This window comes from Festucalex cinctus, chromosome 1 (assembly GCF_051991245.1).
Source record: "Festucalex cinctus isolate MCC-2025b chromosome 1, RoL_Fcin_1.0, whole genome shotgun sequence".
Classification (NCBI taxonomy): Eukaryota; Metazoa; Chordata; class Actinopteri; order Syngnathiformes; family Syngnathidae; genus Festucalex; species Festucalex cinctus.
Window position 1 is genome coordinate 25,705,092 of NC_135411.1, and position 26,453 is coordinate 25,731,544.

Genomic DNA, 26,453 nt, shown 5'->3' on the forward strand with positions numbered 1-26,453 from the left:
GGGGGCATCGAATCGTGTGTCCTCTCTTCTATTTCGATGCTCGAAATCGTGACGTAATTTCGATCGATTTCGATAAAAAATCGAAATCGTGACACCCTTAAAGAATACATATAATTATTACATAAAAAAACTAAATTGCGTAATGTATTACAGTGATGAACTGAATACATGTAGGGGTGCACTAAAATGGAGTACAACAGTATAGATTTAATAAATTGTATTTAAATTTGGATTAACAGTGGACACCTTTTAATCGCGGAGATAGTTTTCATGAATAATTGAGGCAAGAATAATCCATTGAGAAAGAAAGAAAAAAAATAAACACCCAAATATCTGGAAACCGGGACATACCACCATAAGCATTTTCCCAAAATCAAAATAAATATCTGAAAAATATTTTTTTTTAAATCCACAGTTGCCGAACCACAAGTACGCAAGGGTCCACTGTATATTGCATTTTATAATACATTACGCTCTAATTTGTTCATATTTTCATGTATCAATTAAAGTGACTAAATCAATAAACAGTAAGTACATATACTGTGAATATATTTTTAATATATTAATTCAAATGAATAAACTATAACAATTTAAAAACATGTATTTAATTTTATTAAATAAAAAAACAATGCATTAATTTAATTGATTGTATTGAACACTACAGATAGATACAAATATAAATATTGCTATTAATACTTTTAATAAAACAATTCATCTACTAAAAGCAATGTATAAAATTAACAGATAGATTCAAATAATGTTTAAAAATTATACTTTTAATTAAAAAAATTGTGTATTCACTAAAATTGCTAAAATAATGAATACAAATGAATAAAAATATAACTTATTTACAATTAAAAACGTGCCCTGCGATTGGCTGGCAACCAGTTCAGGGGGTACCCCGCCTACTGCCCGAAGCCGGCTGGGATAGGCTCCAGCACCCCCGCAACCCTTGCGAGGAATAAGCGGTACAGAAAAAACCTCGAAGTATGTTTGAATAGGTCAAAAAGTGATACATAAAAATGCATGCATTATTGGCATTACAGGCCATGTCTTACAGGACTGGCAAAAACGATCACCTGTGCGAGCTAAAAGCTATCATCCGTTGATAGCGCACATCAATCCTCGAGACAGACGCGTCAACACTGACCGACGCTACAGATGTCGACTCCGCGTCTCAATTACTGCCCTTTTCTCCTTCTGCGCTGATCAATGAGCGCGGACTTTGACGAATGAACCCACCAAATATGCAGACAATCACTCACTTGACTGATTTGATGGGTGGCTACTGTTGTTGTTATTCACCGCACACATTAGACACAAAGTGAGTGAGTGCAAGAGTGCGAGAAACAGGAGATGTGGTGGATCATGAGTTCCCCTGCTGGCCATTGTGTGAAATAACAACTGCAGAAGACATTGAGCCGCCGCCTTATTTGGAAGGAGCCCAGTTCAAAGGCTCTTTATAGGCATGACTGTCCGGAATTAACGCTGCAAGCTGGATGGGTTTGCATTACAATCTGCGTCTCTTTATGCGGACGCCTCCTGCTGTGTCTTACATGTTTGCTTCTTCCCCTCTTCTGTGTCTCTCGCGCCTCTTTCTTCAACACACACACCAAAAGAAAAACACTCCTCTTCATCATCCTCCCTTTAGAAGCTCCGCGCTTTTTCTGCCAGCAGGCCGAAGGGAACAGCAGCGCTAATGTTTATCTTGAAAGAATAGGTGCGCAGTAGAGGAACATCCCACTCCAATGAACACTGCGTGTGCGTGCGCATGCATGTGTGTGCGCGCGCGCGCATGCGGACCACTTCACGCTCACACGAATGAAACTCACCTGCGCACGCTCGCCGTCGTATTTATACTCGCAGGTGAACGCCGCCTCGTCGAAGCGTTTCATCACCTCCCCAACTCCCTTAGTGGGGTGTGCCAACATGGGCCTCAGGGGTACGCCTGCCACACGGGGGTAGAGGGTGGGGAGGGAGGCGATGGAGGAGGAAATGAGAAGGACAGGAAAGAGTTCATATGCACTCTCGATAAGAATTCATCTTTGATGGACTTCATAGAAATGAGCAGAATCTTAAAATGGCCACTTTTGAAACAAAATGGCAGATTTCCTGTGTCTTTTTGGGCATGGGTTCCTGAGACTTTTTTGTTGGCCTACTCATGATAGATATTGTTATTAAGCTAAACTTAAAACATGTGAAACTGGGTTTGAGTATGGCTATATAAGAATCCCGAAGTGTGGCCCAAATGATTAAAATGGCCGCTTTGAAATATAATGGCAGACTTTCTGTGTTTTCAGGCATCTGTTCCGAAGATGATTTGTGGGTCGACTCATGATTGAAATTATTCAATTTTACCGACTTATATGAAACTGGTTTTGAGTATGGTTTGAGAATGGACGCTTGAAATGGTCAAAATTGCTAAAGTGGATGATTTGAAACAAAATTGGCTACCTTCCTGTGTATATTTTTTTTTAGCACGTGTTTTTTAAGACTTTTTGGTGGGTCTACTCATGTTCGGGACGGCACTGGTTAGCACATCCGCCTCCCAGTTCTGAGGACTCGGGTTCGAGTCCAGGCTCCGGCCTTCCTGGGTGGAGTTTGCATGTTCTCCCCATGCCTACGTGGGTCTTCTCCGGGTACATGGGGGTGCGGGCTCCAGCACCCCCATGACCCTTGTAGGGAGCAAGCGGTTAAGAAATTGGATGGATGGATACTCATGTTCAACATTACTATTAAAGTTCATGCTGCTAGGTGAAATTGCCTCCAAAGTTTCATTTGTCTTTGAAGGGCGCAGATATATGTCTAAAATGACACAAACATCAACAATTTGAAACAAAATGGCTGCCTTCCTGTGTCTTTTTGGGCATGGGTTCCTGAGACGTTTTTGTGGGTCTACTCTAGATAGTGATTGCTATTAAATTTCATTTTCTTCTGTGAAACTGGTTTTGAATTGGCCTATATAAGGACCCCTAGGAGTGGCCCAAATGACTCTAAAATGGCTGCTTTGAAACATAATGGCAAACTTGTTGTATTCAGATATCGGTTCCAAGAAATTTTTTGTGGGTCGACTCATGATTGACATTAAATTTTATCTTCTTAGTTGAAACTGGTTTTGAGAATGGAACCGAAAAATTGTCAAACATAGCAAAAGTGGACACTTTTGTGGACAAAATAGCTATCTTTTTCTGTTTTTTTTGGGGGGGGCATGGGTTCTTCAAGACTTTTTGGTGGGTCTACTCATGTTGTTACTATTAAATTCCATGCTGCTAGGTGAAATTGCCTCCAAAGAGGATTTTCTTTGAAGGATGCCTATAAATGCCCAAAGTGACACAAAATGCCACTTTGAAACAAAATGGCAGATTTCCTGCATATTTTTGGCCATGGCTTCCTTGGCTTCTTTTGTGAGTCTACTCACAATAGACACTGCTATTAAATTGTATGCTTTTAGATGAAACTATCTCCAAACAGTATTTTGTCTTTGAAGGACCCCAAAATGACCCTAAGATGGCTGCTTCAAACCAAACTGGCTTCTCCGAGATCAATAACTACCACTTACAGATGCTTACAGGTTCTTTTACATTGCAGTTACTTATCAGGTAGTGTAATCAGGAATAATTGTTTATCATTATCAGTTGGCCTCCACAAAACAGGTCAATAAACTTTGCATTATCTCTGCAGCCTCCCGATTGGTTGTTTACCTGGGGTGAGCTTGCAGTGATTGGGCAGCTGGTCGATGCCTTCTTTAAGAAGAACGGGGATTAGGATGTCGTAATTGGGCATCTCGCTGTAAATAAGCACAAGGAAAAGATGGGGATTAACGGGGATAATAAACACATGAGAATGTTCGAAACGTAGCATTCCACCACTATATTGCGGTTCATCGTTAGAACCCCACAATTTCACAGATTTTTTTTGAGTCAACGTTTTCATGGGTTTGTACCATATACTTTGTGATTAAAAAAAAAAAAAGTTTCACAATTTAACAAGAGATAGTATTGCAAGAACAAAGTAAAACGAGTAAAAATTAGTTCTTTGATTTTTATATTTAAAAAAGGCAATTCATTTAAAATTAATAATTTAAAAAAATATATACATTTTTATTTGTCCAAAAAAAAAAAAAAGGAAGGAAAAGGAAAAAAAATAAACCACAAACAGACATTTTCAGTTGTCCTTACCAGTAAGTCTGCTTCAGAATAAGACTCTTCTCTTCTATCCAAGCACGCCTGCTCTCGGTGGTCATCCCTTTCCCGGCATCCATCACGGCAGGGGAGGCACCTGGAACAAAACGCATCACCCGACATCCATTTTGTGAGCCAAATATGCTTATTATGTGTCGCCACGGTTGGCAGATTCTATAACACACCAGGGTCGCATCAGTGGTCCTTTTATGGCTGGCCCAAGGTTCTGTTTACAAGAACTGAGGGGTCCATTTGTGATGTAACGAGCCACCTCGCAGCACCACACAGGGATTTTATTAACAGACACGTACAGGAAACAGGCAAAAAGTGGACAATTACGAAAAAAAAAAAAAACTTTTTTTCCTATGTGCTCAAGTCTTGAGTCAGTCAGTCACTACAGTGGAATATCTTCCCCCCCGTTTTCTCCGATATGCTTTGATTTCAATGTTACGCATCAGTGGCTACAGTGGCCAGATATTATAAATAAATAAATAAATAAATAAATAAGGAGTCTTGATGTTAAAGTTCCACATCTGTCACTACTGTAGACTAGACACTGGTGTGTCATCCCATACAATCACCCACTGGTCAGGCATTTTAAGTGCAAAATAAATAAATAAATAAATAAATAAATAAATAAAATAAAATAAAATAAAAATTAATTCCCAAAAAGAATATCTTACCTAAGAACATCTGTCTAATGCACAACTCAGAAATTAAATACTAAACAGATCTTCAATCAGTTACTTTAGTTGTTGGTGTTTTTTTTTAGCTTGTGTTATCTTGATTCATTTGAAAGTTGGCAAAGGTGCATTAGCGCCCCCGGCGGGACAGGAGTGGAACAGCACCAGCTTTAATTGCAGGCTATTCTAAAGCATATTGCACCACACCGGGGATGTAGCGCTCACACATTAACCTGCCTGATTAGATAACGCTTCAGCTGGAAAATAAACAAATAAATATCAAATATTAAGCGCAACATTTCCGGCGCAGGCTGCAGATCAATGCAAATTTACCCACTGAGCCCGGGGTCTAATTGGCTCTTATTAAAGCGCTGGCGAATGAGCTCTGAATGCTAATTCGCTTGACGTTAAAACAAGTTAATTGGCTGTGCGTGCGTGTGTGTGATAGCATCTGGTGAGAAGGTGAAGCCCGTCAGAAACGTCAGCAATGAGTTTTTAAAATTTAAAAAAGAAAAAAAAGAAAAAAGGTTGATTAGTTCAAGTGTGTTGGGGGCCTAGAAGCAGGAAGATGGGATGTTATAAAATTCTTCAGTGACTCTTGTAAAGGATATTTAAACACCTTTAATGAGCGTTCTATAAATAAAACATGGCCCCTTTCCGACCTCGGATGCTGCATTATTTAAATGGCGCATGGGTAACACAATTCGACCAAAAAAGAAAAAAAAAAGTGCGTCAAGTGGAGCAGCCGAGAGGAAAATGGAACTCGTGTTTCATCCGCCGATAAGGGGGACGACTCTCCGGATGATTGACTTCTCCAAAAAGGCGTGCTGACATCACACTCGTTGATAGAGAAATTCTTACACAAGCTTAAGAAAAAAAAAGGCTAAATATGTCCGCTGAAGTGGAAAGAGGGATTAAAGAAGTAGATTTCTTCTAGATGCATCATTGATGTGAACGTTGTGAATCAGTCACTACAGTGGACAGCTATTTAAAAAGAACGGGCGTTTTTATTCTGTACTCAAAATGCCAAAGTTGCCATCTTGAAATTTCAGCTGCATATCTGTCACTACTGGAAAGGAGTGTTTTCTTCTAAAAGCTTCATTGTTCATGTCAAAATCATCATCAGAACTCAGTCACTACTGTGAGCAACAATAAGCATTTTTTTTTCTACATATATTAACTAATTTGCTTCCAAAAACGTATAAACACGTTCTATTTTAAATATTACTATGCTCACAAAGACCTATTTATAAGTTGTGTTTTTGTGATAGATACAGAAGGCTTTGATGCAGCCTCTGAACTCTTCTGAAGAGAATGGTAATAGCAAAGGTAGTTATTACAAAAACGGCCAGCAGGTGGCAGCAGAGTATAAGAGATCAACCAGGCCCATGTTGTAAAAAGCTATTTTCCCACTGTTTTAAACAGATTTGTGAATAATGATGAAACATAGCTAGATTCTAATGCTAATTGCTTCAAAAGGGAAACAGATAGAAATGTACTTTTGTTCTTGATTAAAGAAGAGACTAATCTTTCTTTTGCTAGGTTCCATGTTTTATAGCAATAAAACACAATATTCTGTGTGCCTTGCAAAATCAGTCTTTTGACAGTAAAACAGCTGGGAGCAAAGGGGGTTGCTTCAGTGAAAATGGCCAATAGTGAATTAGTTAATACGGATTTCGAAGTTGTGCATCAGTCACTACAGTGGATGATGGCGTGTCACCCCATACGCTGCTACTTACTGGTTAGCAATCGTGAGTGCAAAAACAAAGTCCTCAAAACAAAGATGGTTGACGGAAGTGCAGATGCAACCATAAAACGTACCTTTCTGAGGTGTTGTGAGGCACACAGCTTGACTCAACGCCGACAGGACGCTCTGCTCGGCCAGTCCGATCCGCAGCTTCCCGGCTAGCGACCTGTCAGTCAATCAATCAATCACAGCCGGTCCGGATTGGGCGAATCATGCTCAGCTCAACTGGCGACGCTGCCGTTACCTGACGATGTAGCGGGCCTCGGAGAAGCGGCAGGCCACAAAGAGTCCTTTGATGATGTCGATCTTCTTATTCATGGCCTGCGGCGGCGGGAGAGTGACGCCGTTGAGATTCAGGGCCGAGCCAGGGGACAAGCAGCAAAGACTTGAGGTCAAACGAAAGGAACAAACTCCACCGCGATGACGAGGAGAGGGCGCTCATTGCTGGAGGGTACGTTTACTACTAAAAAACGTTTGTCGCATGGGGCTTGATTTCAAACGGTGCACATCAGTCACATCAGACAGCTATTGAAAGAAACTATTTTCTTCCATAAACGAAGCCAAGCGTTGCTCATCATTACTACAGTGGGCATCTATTCATAAAGCCATTTTCCTCAACATGCATTAGACTTGATGTCAACAATGTGCAACTATCACTACAAGACAGAGCATTATAGAGAAATATTCTATGAGCGCATATTAATGTCAAATTTGTCACTACACTGGATAGCTTAAAAAAAAAAAAAAAAAAAAAAGTTTAAAAAAAAAAGTTTTTTTTTCCATATAGCTACATGAGTTATAAAGTCAAAGTTGTACAGTCACTACAGCAGGCAACTACTAAGGCATTTTTCCAATATGAAAAGAAATCCTCAAACTCAAGCTGACAACAGAAGGTCAGAAATGCACAACAGGGCACGTGTTTCTCTTTACTCTTGTGTCTGATGTGCAACTTGGCAATCTAAACGTCAAGACATGATACTAATTTTTGGGTGGTTAAAATTTATACATTGGCACCTTTTTTTTAAAATTTTAAAATAACTAATGTAATAAATTTTGTTTAATCCAAAAGGAACTTGCATAATTAAAGTGTTTCTATTTTTTTTTATTGATCTTAATTGATCTTTTTAAATGTTAAAACATTTTCTTATGTGGTACCAAAAAATAAATACTCATTTGAATAATCGTGATTTCAAATGTTGCTAAAATAATCGTAATTACTATTTTTTCCATAATTAAGCAGCCCCAGCTGTCTGGCATGGCAGCACATGTGCAACTTTGACATCATGTGGCTGGATGAACCGATATCTTCAACAGACTGTCGTGACTGATGTGAAACTTTTTCACCAAGACCTATGCAGACAAAAGGCTAGATGTCAAAAAAATTGAAAAAGGGGGGTTTTAAATCTAATTTTTGTCCTTAACATTTACGCTAAAGCTAAAGCTACGCTATCTTTGCCATCTCACCGAGTTGCCGCTCATGCTTGCGATCTCCTTGAGCTTCTTGAAGACGCCGCCCACCGTCAGGCTGGCCGGCCTGAACATGGTGCGCTGATTACTGCGGGAGCTCTCGGCCACCAGACCCAGGTCCCCGCGCTCCTGAGCCTCGGCCTTGATCTTGTCCAGCTGGCGCCCTAGCAACCACAGAGAAGTGGCAGGTAAACAACATGTTTGCGCGACTGTCTACATGTATGTGTATGGTGTGTGTTTGTGTGAGAGTGAATGTGTGTGAGTGAGCGTAAGAGAGTATGAGTTAAGAGACACATTGTGAGAGTGTAAATGAAAGTGACAAGTACATGCATGTGTATAAAAAATGTGTGTGTGTAAGTGCACGAGAGAGTGTGTGTTATTAAAATATGTGTGAGTGGGTGAAAATGTGTGTTCATGCAATTAATGCGAGTATATGTGATGTGTGAGGAGTGTGAATGTGTGTGGAGCTTTGAGAGTATGTGTGAAAATGCATGGGTGTGAGTGAATGTCAAAATGTGCCTGTGTGAGAGTGTGTATGTGTGAGAGCGGGGTGTCAGAGGCTGAGAATTTATTGAAGAATGTGTGCGAATGTGTAAGAATGTGAAAGTAATATGAGAATATGTATGTATGAGAGTGAATGCTGCTGCGTGAGTGTGTAAGCGTACGTGGGGGTTAAAGTGGGTGTGTGTCCTGCGTGACTAATGCGTGTGAGAGCGACTGTGTATGTTGTGTCTGTGTATGCGAGAGAGTGTTTATGTAAGAAAGTGTAAGATTGTGGGAAAGTGTGAGAATGTTAGTGTGCGTGTATGTGACAATGTTTATGTGTAAGAGTGTGCGTGTCAAGGTTGTGCATTTGTTGTGAGAATGTGTGCGTGAGAATGAAAATGTCTCAGCGTGTATATGTATGTGTGTGTGACAGTCTGTGCACCCGTATGAAAATATGTGTGAGGGTATCTGTCAGTGGCGAGCGGTCATAGTAAGCTATTAATGCGGTGCATGCCCGGCCCTTCACAATAAAATCATTGAAAATATTTCTATCAGTGTCCTCCAAAATACAATACCGTAGTGATACTGTTTTAGTCTTAAATTCATGTATATTTTGTCCTGTTTTCCTCGCGGCGAGTGGAGAAGCCGACAGCTTGTTTCGTGCATGCACAATGAGAAATCAAGTGACAACATGCGTGCGCATAATTGGCTTGTTCTGCGTTAAATAGTTATTGGTTCAGTTCAAGTTCATCGCCGAATCCCAATGAGCGCCCTTTCCCCAGAGAACTTTTGAGGAAAAGAAGTGTAACGAACTAAGTGGGGTTGCCATTTACTGTAGGGTGAGCACTATTATGTCTGACTGTTGGTGAACGCAACACGGGTCTCGCGGGAGGGAGGAGAGGAGGCGTGCGCCTCAGTTAGCGTTGTTGTTCTTTTCTTCCTGCTAGCATCGAGAGCTATTGTACTCTGTTCTTTTGCATCGGCCACTGCCAAAAGTGGCATTTTGATGAGAGGAAATAAACGGGTGACGTCCAAAACAACATTATTCAAGTGGTCGTTCTACTCCTGAAGTAGTCATCAGAAAAACAGGGAAGAATTTCGTCCTTCACTTTTCAAGCCAGGACGTAAATGGCTCGCTGGCTGTACAGAGGTGAGCAAACTGTTGATTGTTGGTTGAAATCGCTTGTGGCTCCGCTGAGTTTGTAACATGATCTAATGTCCGCACAAGTGTCTGTAGTTAACAGGAAATGCTTTAATTGTCGCACAGAAACAGTACAATCCAGCACGAGCGGTTAAAAAAAACAAAAACAAAAAAACATCAATAACAGCATTAAGCACTCATGCGGGAGTTGCCTTAGTAACCCAGTAGCAGCGCTTTACGGCATGCCGGACTACTGTCGTAAAGTCCAGTGCAAATAGTCCTCATATGACAGCGATGTCATTTTTTTTTCCCCTCTCCCCGGTTGATCCCACTTCGTGGGCACGAGCCAGTTCTGAATACTGTAAATTCCAACGTATTGGCAAATTTGTGAGCATGTGATTTTGTCATTTCACTCACCACGGTGCTGGTTATGTTAATTAAAGTGTGTGCGCGCATCAACCTGTGTCAGTCCTGAATATTTTCCCTTAAATTTATACCGACACAGTGGCATTAAATAATAATTAAATAATATTTAACATAAAAATTAACAATAAAAATAACCCAAATTTTCCAGCATGCCAACTCGCCACTGGATTCTAATGTGAGTATTACCTGTGGCCTGCGCAACAGCTTTCATCAGCACCGTCTCCCCGATGCCAAGCTCCATGCCCAGGTAGGCGGGACCCAACTGGTTCAGACACAAGTAAACGCAGCACAGGAGGTCGTCTACACACACACACACGCACATTATAAAAGATAGGAAAACATCTTCCACATTCGCTTGACAGACAGATGGAAGGTGTATAATATTGACTGGGCATTACGTAATATGTGGTTCACATTAATGCAGTGTGACAATCTCGCCCCCACACAAACACGGAAATCCAAACATACATGAAAAGACGATTCATCAGCCTGCGCTCGGCGGGTAGCAGGCGGCCGGCTGGCCGCCAACGCCGCAACAAAGCGGGCGTTTACCTGGAGAAAGCAGCAGCACCGAGCGGAACAGGTTGGCCAGAGTCTCGATGTTCTTCAGTCTGGGTAGAAGAATAGACAGAGAGAGAGAGAAAAAAAACAACACCTTTGAGGCTTTGAACGCAGCGAGGCGGCTAACAAGATTTGTCTGTCTGCTGCGTTTTTAAGTCCCGCGTGGAAAGCGGTCAAAACGTCCCCGTCTGTGAATGCGCTTTGCAATGTGTTGAAAGGCAGCAGGCTTCACTTACAAATCCTCTTCAATGTATAGTTTCGACATTAGTTACAGATTTCGTCAGTTCCTTTAAAAAAAATCAATAAATTAATTAATTTAAAAAAAAAAGGTAAATGAAAACGCGAGTTGAGTTAATCAAACATTCCACTTGGGACTCACTGGGACACAAAAAGGTTCATGTAAGGTGCAGTGATATACGTCCTGCCAGCGTGTGGCGCTCTCACCTGCCAGAGTCCTCTTCGATCTTCTCAAAGGTGCGAGCCACCGCCAGGTAAGGAACTCTGGAGGAAGACAAGTTTAGAACAGACACCACTTGCTGAGTGTTCCAACTTAAATGATTATTTTAGCCTAAAAAATACAAGTTGTGTTTTTTACAGTGTGGACAAGGGCATATACAAAAGTGCATGGATGGGTAAAATGTGGGTGAATAAAAAGTGATTGGGTGGGTGAGAAGGGGGTTAAGAGCACACAGGTGGACAAAAAGAAGGTGAGGAGAAAGCATTTAGGTGGGTGAAAAGCGGTAAAATTGGTAATTAATTAATTAACACATTCACTCCCAACCATTTTGACAGAAACAATCCCCTTTCACTCCCGGCTGTTTTACTGGATTTTGATTGATTTTGCAAGACCCACAAAATATTGTGTTCAATTGCTATAGAAATATGGAACCTACCAAAAGAAAGATTTGAGTCTCTTCTTTCATCATGAAAAAAAAAAAAAGGATATTTCTATCTGTTTCCGTTTTTCAGCAATTAGCATTACAATATAGTTAAGTTTCATCATTATTCACAAATCTATTTAGAACTGTGGATAAATGAGCTTTTTTATGGCCTTGGTTGATCTCTTTTGCCCTGCTGCCACCTGCTGGCTGTTTGTGTAACAACTACCATTTCTTCAACCGTTCTTTGCAGTTGAGAGGCTGCATCAAAGCCTTCTGTATGCGCTAGCATTAAAAAACAAAAAAAAACAAAAAAACATATTTATAAGTCTTTGGGACACACAAAACATTTAAAATAGAACGTATTTTCACGTTTCTGGGAGCAAATTAGTTAATTAAAAAGCAAATATGTGGGTAACACCAGATGGGTGAGTAAAAGTGGGTGACTAAAAGCGGATACATGGTTACAAAGCGGACTCATTCGTCAACATGTGGACGGGTGGGTAAAAAGTGGCTTCGTAAAAAGTCTGGGTAAAGAGCGGGTGAGTCAAAGACCAACTTTTGTCCCTCCTTCCAGCAGGCGTCCTCAAGCGGGTGGTAGTTGGGCCTGGATGGGTTGTAGTCTGTCTCGCTCGACACCGACTCACTGTCGGGAAAATAAATAAATAAATAAAGTCACAATAATAATCAAATCTACTTCATGTTTATCATCACTTCCTGTTTGCCCACCTTTTGGTATTTTTGCTGTCCTCTGGGGAGGAAGTGGTCATCTTTTTCTCTCCTTCACTCTTCTTCTTCACAGTCTTCACTGCTGCCTTTCTGGGGGCTAAAAATAAACATTGTTGTTATGCAATACGGCAAAGAGACTTGAATGCCATTTTCATGTGTGCTGACCAAAGAAGCTGCTCATTGGAGATTTGGTGGCTTCCTTTTTGGTGTTTTTGTCATTCTTCTCCTCTTCTTCGAGATTTTTTTCTGCCTCCTCCGCTTTCTCTGGTTCTTTGTCCTGCGTCCTCACCTGCTCCGTCGCCTCCTCCTCCTCCTCCTCCTCGTCCTCGTCTCTTTCTTCCTCGGCGACCTCGTCTGCGCACAAAGCGAGGCCGCGTCAGCCGTGTTGAGCGAGGGCGACCCGGCCCCCTCCCGGGAATATGGAGGAAGGCGCCGGGGTCGTGACGGCGGCCAACGCAACACTGAACGCCTCACAGCACTTCGAGTTCGTGGTCGGATATCCATTAGGGACTCCCATTTATTTCCTTCCTGGCATTTTAATGCACATCCTGCTTTAAAGTCACGGATCTCGTTGGAGGATCTCGTGAGACTTTGACAGTTTTTTTTTGTTTTTTGCATTTTTTGAGAACATAAAATACTAAATGACAAAGTCATTTAAAATAGTCTGCTTATAATTCATACCTCTATTGTTTTAATTGTTAAGGGATCAAAAAATAACTTATTTTATTATATTGTATACATTTTTTAATTAATCAGATGATTAACTGAGTATCAGAATTTTATTCTGACAAATAGATAGGCAGGTAAAAAGCAGGTGTCTAAAAAGTGGGCATAGCAGATAAGGAAAAGCGGACAGGTCTGCTTTTTCCACTTATACTTGCAATATCTATACAATGCCACTAGGTGGCTCTGAAAACACTTCCCCTTTCACCTGCCCCCATTATGTGTCCATAAGATGTTGCCAAAAGATGAGCACCGTAGTTTGCCGGTATTTTCGTTGTATTTCACTGTGGTTGACTGAACTCACCCGTCTTGTCATCGCCGTCATCGTCCACGCGGGCTCGTTTGTTCCGCTGAACCTCGACTACCGCCACAGTCCTCGTATTGACGGCCTCGTCTTCCTTTTGACTGTCGCTGCCGCTGTCGTCCAGTTTCCTCTTGGGGAACATTTTCCTGGCTGTGGATGTCATACAAATGGAGGAGAAAAAAAAAGGTTGCAAGAAAATGTTTGGATGCAGACAAAAAAAAAACCCATGTTAAACAAAAATCAATACAATTATTTTTGTTTTCAACTTTTCATTATTAAAATTATTACAATATTTTTTTTATAATTTAACAAACACATTTTGTTAAAAAAAAAAATTTAATTACAATTTTTCTAAATGTTAATCAATGTTTAGCGCAGTATGCCATTAGTATAAATAAAAAATACAGTAAATGGATTTTTTTTTTTTTACTTTTTCATTGTTTTGTTTTTTTATTTGACAAAAAAAGTATGTATAAATGAAATAGCAAAATATACTTTCCATTATATTATAAGATTAAATTTTAAATACAAGATCAATTTTGGTGAAAAGTGATTTTTAATTTTTTTAAAAAATGCAGATTGGGGTTAAGAAGGAAAGTGAGGTTTGGGCGGTGTTGACAGATAATTGAACAACACGTCAAGTGCATGTCGGAGTGTACACACGACGTGCGCACTCCATGATGTCGCAATGCTTCCCCTCGCAGAAATTTGGGGCCTCCCCATGGACGACGGTCCCCGTTATCCACATATAGGGAGTAATGGCCCCGGTCTAACTTCATCCTATGGATTCCTTTTGTCTAACATCAAAGCACCCAAGCTGGCTGCCTCATTATTAAGTAATTCATTCTTTAAACGATGACAATGTTTTTTGCTCCATGCCACACTTGAAGAGGGCATCAAACGGCAGAGGAAAAAAAATAAAAAATAAATAAATAAAATTCACATTTTTTGCACGCCATTAAAAATACAAGACGCTCCACTTAGGGCCCCTTAACGATTCTACTTTATGTGCTGGGGAACGCTCAGCATCCTTAACGATGAGAGACCAGGGTTAAAAAAAAAAAAAAAGAAGAAGCAGCGTTACTTCCTAATATTGCACTTGAAAGAACTCTGAGTGTTGATTACATCATCATCATCACTCAGTAGGATGCGGAGTTGCGGATGGATGGATGGATGGATGGATGGATGGATGGATGGATCAATCAAATTCAAGACAATACTTTTATGCTTAATACTAGATCTTTCAAAAGACCTTCTACAAAATACAGTAGTTACAAAAACATGAAAAGATGTCAATTTGAATTTTTATTTTCCTCTGGTCAAAAGTATATTATAATTTAATCAGGAAAAAAAATAGTATCTTTGAATCTTCGATTTTGGTAAGAACATGAAATAATTTAATAATCAATTTTACCCACAAATATTAAGCATTTTGGATCACTTGAAGGGAAGTATAAAAAAAAAATCAATCATGAATAATTATTTTTAAATATGCAATAACTATTTTTTTTTTAAATAAATGGTTCAAATGTTTTTTTATGTTACCCATTTCTATAATGGTATTAAAGCTACTGAACTCAGAAAATTCAATTTCGAATCGCTACTGCCACCTGTTGATGAAAAATGAAACTGCACGCATCCTTTAGACACAGGGCGGAAAATTCGAACCCAAATCCAGTCTGAAAACTATTGGCCAGAGGCTTGCAGGAGCACCCATTGTGAACAGCGAAGGTGTTAATCTACGAATTAGAAGATCTTTCAGTCATAAGTGGTCAAATAAAAAAGCTATTGTAAAGATATTTGGGGGGGGGGGGGAAGTTCCATATAGCAGCTTTAACCATACTTTTGAAAATGCCCCCGCATTATAGTTTTGGAGTAAATAAAATTACTAGTATTTTTTAAAAATTAAAAAATAAATAAATAAAATGTAATGTTTTTAAAAATCTGTAACAAACATTTACAACTTTTTTAACAATATTAAACAACTTCCAAAATAATTTATACACTTGAATATTAAGCATCTTTGCCCCCTTGAAAAGGCTCTATCAAAAGCATCAAGACTAAATAAACAAAAATGTAAATTAAAAAAAACATCATAAATGTTATATTTTTTTATAACATTCCATCATTCTAAAATCATTTACCCCAAGAATGAATTTAATATATTTATAAATTCGATATAATATTCTTTTTTTTTTCTCCAAAAGTAGTCACACTTTAGAGTTCAATGAAAATTTTTGAGATTGTCAGATTAGATTTACATCATTTTACTTTTACTTTCCTAAACAGAACTACAAAACCACTATGATACATAGATACGGGTTTCCATATTCTGTCTGTCGGATTAGAATTGATCCAATGCCAACATGTAAACAGAATGCTAAGATTATTTTTAATTTTTTTCTTACCCGTCTTGCGCTTTCTGAGGCCTCCAGAAGACGAGATCGAGTTGGGTGTGCCCGGAGACACGGAGGAGGTGGGAGTGGCAGGAGTGGCAGGAGTGGCAGGGGCCGGGGGAGGCGGCGGAGACATAGGTGTTGGCACCACCTTGATGACATCATCTTTAACTTGTTTGGTGGAGTTAACTTCTTCGTCGTTGTCGTCGTCACTATCTAGAATCCGTCGTTTGCGTTTGGCAACCTTTTTGACGGGCGAGTCCTCCTGGTGGACCCCGTTTTGGGCCTTGAGGGGGCTTTTGACAGGCCTGGAAGACACCAAGCACATTAATAACTACACCATGGGGTGGGCCTCAATAGGTGCTCTGATCCTGTGCAGTTTTGATGAAACAGGCACGAATCAAGTGCTGGGAGAAACCCTAGAGAACTTTACTTAATCCTATGCAAAATTTATGGTAACCTCATTTTAAGTTAACCAATTACATTTTCATTACATTTACAGGGAACTGGATAGGATGTTCTCCTTTTAACCAACACAACATTTGTTCTTTATCTTAATTGACCAAGCATGTAAATACATACAAGGAATTTGTCTGTGGGAGTCATCAATAACAAACAGGAGACAGAAGAGACTAGTCATTATGTCAAATAAAAGGTACCGCTGTAATCGTCATACTTCTTAAAGTGACTAGTAGCACAGTAATTGTTATAACAGAAAACTTTGAATGTGTTATATGATGCACAGAATCCTTGAGCAATTTAAAGTGTCAAGTGTGGTGGAATATTGTTCAACGACAGTTATGTATGGAGCTGAAGCAACAATGACCAGCACAGTGCTGCAGTCACACGGGGGTGCAATATGGATTATGAAATATTAGGGGTGTGAATTGCCTCGTACCTGACGATTCGATTCGTATCACGATTCACAGGTCACGATTCGATTCGATACCGATTAATCCCGATACGAATTTATAAGTCGATTGTTGCGATTTTTTTTCATTCAAATTTAGAAAATACTAATCAGTAAGCTTGTAGAGTGTAAGATTTATATGAAAATGTATTATTTATTTATCTGAAATTTCAGTCATATAGAGGTTGTAATCTGTTTCATGTTTAAACAGCATTAAAATAAAATATTAAGGCTTAATGTTCCGTTCATATAACATTCTTCCATGCTTAAGGTGTGAATCCTAAAAAAAAAATAAAAATAAAAAATAAAAAAAATAAAAAATAAAAAAAATCGATTTTGCCTATTATTGAATCGATTCGAGAATCGCGCGATGTAGTATCGCGATATATCGCCGAATCGATTTTTTTTTAACACCCCTATGAAATATGGTACCCGTTTTCAGAAACTGGGGCAGAAATTTGACAGGAAATATGTTTTAAAAAGTAAGTCGAGTAATTTAAAAGTTGTAATAGTTGCACACATGTAGTTTTGTCAGAGCAATATTTATGTGCTTTACATTAGTGTTACAAAATCTTACTTTTTCACTTGTTCGTCACTGACTTTCTTCTGAACATCCTTGCTCTTTGTCTTGGGTTGGAAAAAAGATCTAGAAAAAGAAGAAAAAGGTATTTTGTTAACGTACATATTTTTTTCATCTCTAACACAGCAAAATTTCATGATATTATGACGCAACTACCTAATGAAAGGTTACACAGGACGTATAAATGAAGGTATAAATGTTTTTCTAGTTTTTTTTCTTTGCATGATTTTTTTTATTCATAATTCAAATACAAACAATTAAGGCACACTTTCTCATAGAATATACGTCATAGTTGAAACAGCATCAAGAAATAAAATAAAAAAGGAGAAACAAAAAAAAAAGTGAGGATCTTATTCCTAAAGAACACACAGGTCCATTAAAGAAAACAGTCTCTGAGCATTTTTGTTTGTCATGAAATACAAGGATTTTTTTTTATTTATTTTTTTATTAAGTGTGTGTATAAAAGTCGAGATCATTCTTCCAACTGTTGATGTGGGGCTTCATCTTGAGGTATTTGCATATATGAATAAAATGTTTCGTGAGAGAAATTAAATTGTTTACCAAAAAGTCCAAGTTCTTCTCCTGTAACTGAACTCTCACTGTAACAGATATCCAGTCTAAAGATTGTAATGTAATGTGTACAGCTAACCAAAATTCTGAAACGTTCACGTTCAAAGAAAACATGTTCCACTGTTTGGATGTCATTCTCACAAAATACACACTAGTTATTGTCCCAATATATGTAAAAGGTGATTAGAGGGATAAATGTCATTTAATATTTTAAAGTTTACATTATGTTATAGGTTGCCGTAGCACTTCCGCGTTTATTTTTTTGACGTCACATTTAAACAGACGGCGTTAGCTTGACGCATTACTACACAACAGGCAGAACAAACCACAAAAGCCAACTATATAAAAAAAAACACATTATATCACACTCATCTTAGTTATCGCTGATTTAAAAAGTTAGGAAACCCCGAGCTAATTTAACTGTCCTCCCCTGATAAACAAGCTAGTACCACTCAAAGGGAACATTTGTCAGTACTTACGCGATGCTGCGCTGCATGTTGTCAACAAGCTCTTTCCTTGACCGTCGAATCAACGCGGTTAAAAACGGTTAAATAAACAACATAAATTTGTACAAATAATCCACAAATAAACACACAGATTCCCGCGCTATAGATCGCACTCACAACAACTGCAACATTCCGCGCCAAAATGGCTACTTCCGCCAAAGATCGTCTGTGATAAGTACGAGGGTTTTGAGAGGCAGGAAATTCGAAGGACTCGACGTTCTTTTGAACTTGTACCGGAGCATGCTTATTAAAAATCAATCAATAAATAAATCAATAAATAAATGTTAATAAGTATACGTCATAAACAAAAAAATAATTCATACGCTTATTAATGCATAAAATTAGTGGCTCAATGATGTCGGAAAAAAACAGAGTCGAGGTCTTCTCCTCTGTGAATCTTTTCACTCAGAAAATGTGTATGTGGAAGGAAGTGTCCCCTGCCGTCTCAGAGCGGTCAATTTAAAAAGCAAAGTCAATAAAAAGAAAAGAAAACGTTATTATTTTTAGTGCAGTACAACGAAACACACAAAGCAAGATAATATAACTTGAATACTGACTCACACAAGTGCGCCACATTGTTAGTGCAATCTGCTTACTGGAAGGAATAACAATAATAAATCTACAAAAATAATTTTGGACACAGTTGTGGCGCTTGTGTCAAAGCCCTCCCTCCTCTCCTGGAGTTTGCTTCCCTCGCCTCAGACCATTGTTTTGGTCCCGCCAAGCGATGAATGGCGAGGGGGTGGTCTGCAGAATAGGCGGTGCTGGGGCAAAAGGATGAGGATGAGGTAGGCAGCATGGTGGCAAGAGCAGGTGAGGCCGGGACGCCTGGACCGGAAGACCGCTCACGCTGGGGAGGAGAGGGATGGCAAGCGGGTGGCTCTGGAGCACCTGGAAGATGGATGGAAGGAGGCATGAGGGATAATATGCAAAGCCCATTTTGTGCATCAGTCACTCACTACAGAGAATTAAAAAAAAAAAAAAAAAGTCTATACAATCTGATACCACAGCTTTACTTGTGTTGCGTGGGCTTCTAAGTGTGTGTGTTCATGAGATGATGTAAATGTAGACCTGATGACAAAATGGCGGCAGGCGATGACAAGATGGTGGCAGGTGGTAGTTGACCAGGACGAGTTTGCTGAAGTTGAACTTGTACGTGAATCGCTTGCCTTTGGTCTTGTGCAGGATGCGCTTGTGGTAGTAATATCTAAATATGGCGTCATACAGTCATGATGATGTCATTCATTGTCACTATGACGTCAAATGTACTGTGGGCGGCAAAGGTGGAGCTTTCTCCCATGGCGCCATTAATAAACGAACCTTTAAATGGTAAAATGGCTAGTGCGCACTAGCAGGCTAGCCATTAGCCATTATGACAACCGAAACAAATATTTTATAAATACATTACATAAATTTAAAAAGTCCACACACCCCTGTTGTGACATTTAAAAAAATTAAACTACGATAAATAATTTCAAAACTGTTTCCACCATTAATGTGACCGACTATAACTTTTACAATTCAATTACATCCAGGTGTGGATGTAAAAATAACCTAGCACAAACTGGGGTGGTGGCTTTGTTTAGAATAAAATTATTACATGTCATGCCCTGTGATTGCCTGGCAACCAGTCCGGGGTGTACCCCACCTACTGCCCAGAGCCAGCTGAGATAGGCGCCAGCACCCCCCGCGACCCTTTTGAGGAATAAGCGGTCAAGAAAGTGGATGGATGGATGGATAATTACATGTCAGTGTTAGCCAATTACCTTTCTGCCATCCAGAAGTACTTTGGCGCCCTATTGGTCACAAAAATTCTGAAAAAGGTCGTTACCTTAGCGCCCGACTCAGCTTGTCATAGTTCATGTGTGGCTTTCCCTTCCTCTCGCCCCACAACCGGGCCAATCGCTCAGGGTCGTGGATGACAAACTCGCCCCATTCGCACCCCCAGCCGATGGCGTCGCCCTGGCCGCCTCTGCCGCCGCCCAGCAGCTCCAACAGGAAGTGCCACAGCTGCACCTGACGCGAGCCCGGAGACCACGCCGGCTTGTAGGCCCAATCGGGGAACAGCACTGCTGCCCAGGAGGATGCCAGATTTTATTGTCACAACAGTGTGAACAACTATTTTTTTTTTCCCCCAAAAAAATTGTGTCACTCACTACAGTAAACAATGACTGCTAATATATATATATATATATATATATATATATATATATATATTTACAAATGTTGTTTATGTGCTTTTGTCAAAGTTGTGCATTGTTCACTAAACAAATACACGCTTACTTCTACTCCAGTAAGGGGACGAACAATAATCGAGTGAGCATGTGCACTGCATCTGAGGAAGGAAAAAAAACAACAATAACGTAACAAAGGTATTATTTTTTATTTTCAACAACGATGCCAGTGTACCGCATAAAACCATGTTGATGCCTCCCAATAAAATGTTACTGAAGGACAGAGAATGGTAAACATAAATGATAATCAAGTTACCTTGATGAAGAGGAGTGAGTAAGATGAAGCTAAAGATGATGCGGATGAGGTGGCCCTCTTTCCGAGTGAGACAAGACTGAAGGATGGAAGCAGCTCAATCTTAAAATCTCCTCCTGGAACACCCAAAGGCACCCCCACCGCACCCCTCCCCGTGCTCCTCGCCCATCCCACACCGAGATAGACGAGGTTATAGACAAACAGACGGACAGACAAGTAGTTGTGTCAGAAAATGTTGCAATTTCTATCTATAAAGGCAACACCTGATTTAAAAAGATGCACGGATTATTTAATGTGTGAGGAAAAACTGATTTCAGATTTTTCCTGAAGGCACCATTTGGGATGGATGGATGGATGGATGGATGGATGGATGGATGGATGGATGGATGGATAGATGGATGTACAGAAGAATACAATAGCTGTTCTACGATTCCGCACTGTCCTTGAAGGCATCATTTGAGTATATAGCTAGCTAGTAGTAGCTACTGATGCTAGTAGCTACTATAGATCGATGAAAGAAAAAGAAAAAAAGAAAAGAAGACGTTTGATTTCAGATTTTCCATGAAGGTAACACCCAACATGGATGACTGAATCAATGAACTGCTTTTTGCTTTCATGTTGAAAATTTCTTGCGAATTATTATTTTCAACCATTTTGGCTAACATTAGCGAGAGGGTTAGCTTAGTTTTAACACAAAAACTGAAAAAGGTGACTAGCTAAAGGTTGTTACCTAACTTTTTTATTATTATTATTATTTTTTAATAGTATATGATGAATATATACCCAACAAAAACAGTTCTATCCAACTTAACCACTTATGCTAAGCTATTAGCATGCTAGTCATAGCTCCATATACAGCATTCCAGTGCAGAAATGTTTTTCAAATAAATTGACTTTTTGACATTTGTAAAACACGTTAAAAACCCGATGTCACTTGATAACTTTAATTTCAGACTGCCCCTGAAGGCAACACCTGACTTGGATGCAGAAAATGAACAAAAGTGATTTTGATTTTACAAGCATCGTTTTAGTGGCGTGCAACAAATGAAGAGATCAAACACTAAATGGAATTTCAAAACAGAAACTGCCCGTGGCAATACACACAATCCAAAAGATTACCAAGTATACACACACACACACACACACACACACACACACACACAAGCTTATATTCGTCGAGTCTTTGAGATGGGATAGCTGACACCGGAGGCTTTTAATTCCAGTGTAAACACAAATAGTCTGCCAGACACACATCAATTATGGATGCGGCTAATTGACTTTTAGCAGCTCAGGGGTCACAAAAAAAAGCCTGAAACCAAACAGACTTTCATGCACATACCAACGCATGCACATTTATAGACGTCTACCTCATAGACGTGACATCATCACTAAGACTACAATGGACCCCGGTTTTGGCATTCATGGATTCATTTATTTGTTTATTGATGATTATTCATTTATTGATGATGTTTGTGGGCCCACTCATTTGCTGAACCCTTGCTTATATGTCTTTTTTTTCCCCTTCGTTTTTTTTAAATTCACATTTCCTTTAGGATTTTATTTTCAGGGGAGTGACAATGAAAATCATTCATTTGCAGATTTTATAATATTTTAGTTTTATTTGACAGTGGCATAAAAATACACAAGTAATGGAGGATCGGTTCTCAACCGAAAAAAATGGTCAATTTTAATCCACAAATGCCATAACTCAAATATGTGGGGTTCCCACTGTATTAGAATTAGTAAATTGACATAAATTGTAGTGCACTATTCATTGAGAAAGTGACGAGACAACTGAACGAAACATTTACTGGAAAGACTCACAAATCTGATTTTTCCAGCCTGTCCTTGAAGGCAACACTTGACTTGTATGGATGGATGGAAAAATTTAATTAGAATTTTGACGCAAATTGTAGTGCTCTATTCCTTGGTAAAATGACAAGACATTTGAACTAAACATTTATTGGGAACACCCGCAAAACTGATTGTTTCATACTGTCTTTGAAGCCAACAGTTAACTTGTGTGTATGGATGGAAAATTAATTTAGAAAATTGACGTGAATTGTAATGCACTATTCATTGGGGAAATGACAAGACAATTGAACTACGGTAATCATTTATTGGGAACACTCGCAAAACTGTGATCATTTTCGACTGTCCTTGAAGGCAACACTTGACTTGTCGGGATGGATTTGATAGTTTGCATGTAAGGAAAGTTTCTGATTTCAGACAGTGCTTGAAGGCAGCACCTGACCTGGATGGATGGGTGGATAATAAAAATAATTTATGCCCCCTAAGAAAACACCAGACAAAAATTTGACCCAAATAGAATCTTAATGGTTTTGCACCTTTATCCACATCCTCACTGCATTCTAATCTATTTTGAACCAAGAAGTGTAGGAAGAAGAGGACAAAATGTCTGAGGCGTCACCCTGAAACAAGCCTTGTCTCCCTCAGTCAACAGTATTACAGCTACTGTGACAAACTGGCCGTGTAAGTGCGTGTGTAGGCGCGGGGGTTAAATCTGGATTTGATCCTGCGCTAAAAGGACTGTTTGTTTTACGGCTGACGAGCGCTCGCTTTAATCTGGCGCTTAGCCTTGCACTCTTTATCCTCATCCTCATCCTGCCCTTCATCTCAATCCTATCATACACATACATGCACGCACACACGCATATACACTCAGAAACACACATGCGCATTCAGACATTGCCCCTCCGGACACAGTCGGGCCAGTGTGCGTGCTCGTGCGCGTGTGCGTATGCGTTGAAGAGGATGATGGTATTGCAGCAGATGAGGGTCACACTGAAACGGGTCTTAAGGGTCAAATCGAGTTAGTGTCTAAGCGGGATGGAGGCTTTATTTTGCGTGTATGTGTGTGCGTATGTGAAAATGCGACACTAGCATTTGACAGCTCGACTGTAAAGTGAGTGCAGAAAATCCTACATGAGAGATAACAATCGTCTAGGAGCACCATTCTTGTCTGAGAATTCAGAAGTTTCTGACTTGACTGCTAGTATTTTTTGTAGGGATAGACCAATTATCGGCCGGGCCGATTATCGGTGCCGATATTTGGCATGTTGACAAATATCGGCATCTGCCTTTTTTACGAATCAGAAGGCCGATAAAGCTGGAATCTCAACAAGCAGCGAATGTTTGCGAACGTAGCAAATTTTGTGCTTTCATCAGGTTTTGTAAGATGTTTATATACATGTTTTACTTGTTGCAAAGACATTTCAAACATATTCAGACAATTTTTTACTGTCTGCGAAATCTTTTGAACCCTGACGAAAACCCAAAATTAGATACATTTAATTTTGTATACATTTGTCACTGCTGCCACTGGAAAGTCCCAACACTTTTTAATTTATTAAAAAAAAAAAAAAAAATACTAATTAGAAATTACGTTGAAATTTTGGAAAACTTTAGAAAACTATTTATTTATTTATTTATTTGTAAACACTGAAGTCCCAACACTTTTTAACTTATAAAATAATAATAACAAAAAATAAAATAAATTTAGGAATTATGTTGAAATTTTGGAAAACTTTATTTATAGTAGAAAACTATTTATTTATTTATTTATTTGCTTAGTTTTGAATTTAGCTTAACACATGCGGATGACCCTGGAAGTTCCCTACAATTTTCGTTAATTTTTAATTAAACAAAACTGTCTATTCTAAATTTGTTTAAAATTAAAAGAAACGTTTTTTATTTTTATGCTATTATTTTCTCTTTTACTGCAAATGAATATCGGCTTGAAATATCGGTTATCGGCCTTCTTGACGACTAATAATCGGTATCGGCATCAGCCCTGAAAAAAGCCATATCGGTCTATCACAAATTTTTTGTTTTGCTTTGTTTTTTTAATACAGAACAAAAAATATGTTTTTCAGGGTGTGGAATGAATTTCAATAAGGAAAATTGATATTGTATGAGTAAATTGAGTAATTAATGTAAGGTACCACTGTATATATAGTTTATCTTATAGACTATAATATATAGTGCATCCATGTGGTTGTGATACAGTCATCAGTCTCCATCATGAAGACAAATGACAAAGAAGCACTGGCGCCCGCAGGCCCCGTAAAGAAACGAGTGAAAAATTAAGTCAATAAAAAGGACAATAAAGAAAAAGACCTGCAGCATGTCACAATGAAGTGTAAGTGTGTGTGTGTTTCCTAAAAGCACTTGATGACGTCCTCAGAAGGTTACAAAGGCTCACCGCTGGTTCATGTGTCTCTCGGGGGACTCGTGTGGTCTCTTAAAGCTTCTTCTGCCAAACCTTTCGTCTCTTTGTGTCCTGGCGGGACCAAAAAAAAAAAAGGCAAAAGGGAAAACAAAAAAACATCCTCACAGAGCCTGAGAGTCGCCGGGACAAAGAGGACCTTCCTTTATAGAAACCTCAAAATGTTTTTCTTTTAAGGGAAAAAAAAATTAAGTCTGACCTTGGGACTTGACTTTATAGGCTCATTTTTTTCCCCCTAAAGGAAGTAATGTAAAGAGAATTAATCTGTTTGAGGGTTAAAAAAAAAAAAAAAAAAAAAAAAAAAAAAAAAAAAAAAAAAAAAAACCTTAGTAGTTGAATTTTTGAGCAAATCAAATGACTATGCATTCCATTAGCTTTTTTTTGGCTAATGGGCTAACTACAGCATAGCAGCACCCCCCAACAAACACACACCCCACCAATGTAGCATTATTTTACTAATAGACCCTTCCAGCTGACGTCACCGCTTAGCTCTCGCTGCGCCTCCCGGAGGGCAAACATCCCATAACAAATGAATGTAGAGAGCTTGATTTTCGTTAAAAGGTGGGCAATATGTCACAAAAAACATTCCGAGTAGGACACTACAGTAGTGCGACTCATTGAAACCAATGGAGTTTGTTGGAGGGCAAAATGGAAGTGGAAACCTAGGTATGTTGTTTTTGGTTGAAACAGTATGTCGATAACTACTTTCATGGTGTAAATTGTCATTCATTAAATCGTTTGTGTCCAGATATACTCGTCTTGCTGTATATCGAAGTCTTCAAGCTATCTTAGCTTGCTAGCTGCTAACAAACAAACTGCACGTTTACAACACATTCCTCAGCAGAGATCAAGCCCGAGTTAAAGTTGTGATAGCTGTGTTAAATCGTTAACTTTTTGTTCAAAATTACTTGAATACTTGTGTAAAAAAAGTATGAATGATTGTTTCACTAAAAATAATAGGGCCTATATGGCACATTCATCACATCTGCCTTGAATTTACTATCAGAGGTTAATGTTATGACCAACTGCATATGAAAAAGAGAAAAACTACCTGATATAAAATGATCTGAGCATATCCTCGTACTTTTTGGTGGGTGCAAAGCAGTTGCGTCGTAGTTCCGCTCGCAGTCGCGCTAGCCATGTGCTTGTCTTTCACTCCTCACTGTCTTCCGCCTGGTTTGAATTGCTGCCGGCAGCCGAAAGAATGATATCATCTCTCTTTGAGCCATAGAGCATCCGTCGGCCTTGCACAAGTTCACCATAGCATTGGTTGCTGATTTATCAACTGTTTGACCTATTTTCTAGCTCACACTGATTGTTTTCTAATTCACTCGCATTGACGCCCTGACCACCACCGCTAGGGGCGCACTTCAACGTGACATCACACTAGAAGTGTCAATCGCATAAACATTTTGAGCTAAAAAAAAAA

General features: G+C 39.2%; 2 protein-coding genes across 7 annotated transcripts in view; both read right to left on the bottom strand.

Moving 5' to 3' along the window:
• Positions 1 to 26,220, bottom strand: part of lig1 (ligase I, DNA, ATP-dependent) — a 45,816-nt gene extending 19,596 nt beyond the window's left edge. Inside the window, exons 1-16 of one of the 2 annotated variants that reach the window (XM_077525736.1) lie at positions 26,076 to 26,220; positions 17,210 to 17,278; positions 15,735 to 16,030; positions 13,327 to 13,476; positions 12,465 to 12,653; positions 12,300 to 12,396; positions 12,130 to 12,216; positions 11,137 to 11,193; positions 10,684 to 10,742; positions 10,318 to 10,431; positions 8,076 to 8,242; positions 6,856 to 6,932; positions 6,686 to 6,777; positions 4,179 to 4,278; positions 3,702 to 3,787; positions 1,833 to 1,948 (exon numbers count right to left, since the gene is read on the bottom strand). In XM_077525736.1, coding sequence (XP_077381862.1) covers positions 1,833 to 1,948; positions 3,702 to 3,787; positions 4,179 to 4,278; positions 6,686 to 6,777; positions 6,856 to 6,932; positions 8,076 to 8,242; positions 10,318 to 10,431; positions 10,684 to 10,742; positions 11,137 to 11,193; positions 12,130 to 12,216; positions 12,300 to 12,396; positions 12,465 to 12,653; positions 13,327 to 13,476; positions 15,735 to 16,030; positions 17,210 to 17,278; positions 26,076 to 26,098 — 1,779 coding nt within the window. In that variant the 5' untranslated portion in view covers positions 26,099 to 26,220. Of the gene's footprint in view, positions 1 to 1,832; positions 1,949 to 3,701; positions 3,788 to 4,178; positions 4,279 to 6,685; positions 6,778 to 6,855; positions 6,933 to 8,075; positions 8,243 to 10,317; positions 10,432 to 10,683; positions 10,743 to 11,136; positions 11,194 to 12,129; positions 12,217 to 12,299; positions 12,397 to 12,464; positions 12,654 to 13,326; positions 13,477 to 15,734; positions 16,031 to 17,209; positions 17,279 to 18,261; positions 18,642 to 26,075 lie in introns of those variants that run through there. The other variant, XM_077525745.1, reaches the window with a different exon arrangement.
• Positions 18,768 to 26,216, bottom strand: LOC144021438 (ETS domain-containing transcription factor ERF-like). Of its 5 annotated transcripts, XM_077525781.1 has the most exons (8): positions 26,076 to 26,163; positions 25,224 to 25,259; positions 25,001 to 25,078; positions 20,779 to 20,854; positions 20,572 to 20,623; positions 20,120 to 20,360; positions 19,360 to 19,495; positions 18,768 to 19,179 (listed from the first exon to the last, which is right to left on the bottom strand). In XM_077525781.1, exons 3-8 carry the CDS (start codon positions 25,009 to 25,011, stop codon positions 18,946 to 18,948), a joined length of 750 nt encoding a protein of 249 aa, XP_077381907.1. In that variant the 5' UTR covers positions 25,012 to 25,078; positions 25,224 to 25,259; positions 26,076 to 26,163; the 3' UTR covers positions 18,768 to 18,945. The 5 variants fall into 5 exon arrangements, with proteins under 5 accessions (XP_077381907.1, XP_077381892.1, XP_077381883.1 ...); XM_077525766.1 differs by lacking the exon at positions 25,224 to 25,259 and having other exon boundaries at positions 20,120 to 20,357; positions 26,076 to 26,213; XM_077525757.1 differs by lacking the exon at positions 25,224 to 25,259 and having other exon boundaries at positions 26,076 to 26,213.
• Positions 26,221 to 26,453: the final 233 nt, after the last annotated feature.

Bases quoted from the DNA above. Each gene is read 5' to 3' on its own strand.
- LOC144021438 (XM_077525757.1), bottom strand. From the start codon at position 26,098: ATGCTCAGATCATTTTATATCAG. The intron at 19,496-20,119 runs GTAACGACCTTT...CGCCATATTTAG, and splicing joins AAGCTGAGTCGGGCGCTAAG to ATATTACTACCACAAGCGCA. The intron at 19,180-19,359 runs GTCTACATTTAC...TCCATCTTCCAG, and splicing joins TGCCGCCATTTTGTCATCAG to GTGCTCCAGAGCCACCCGCT.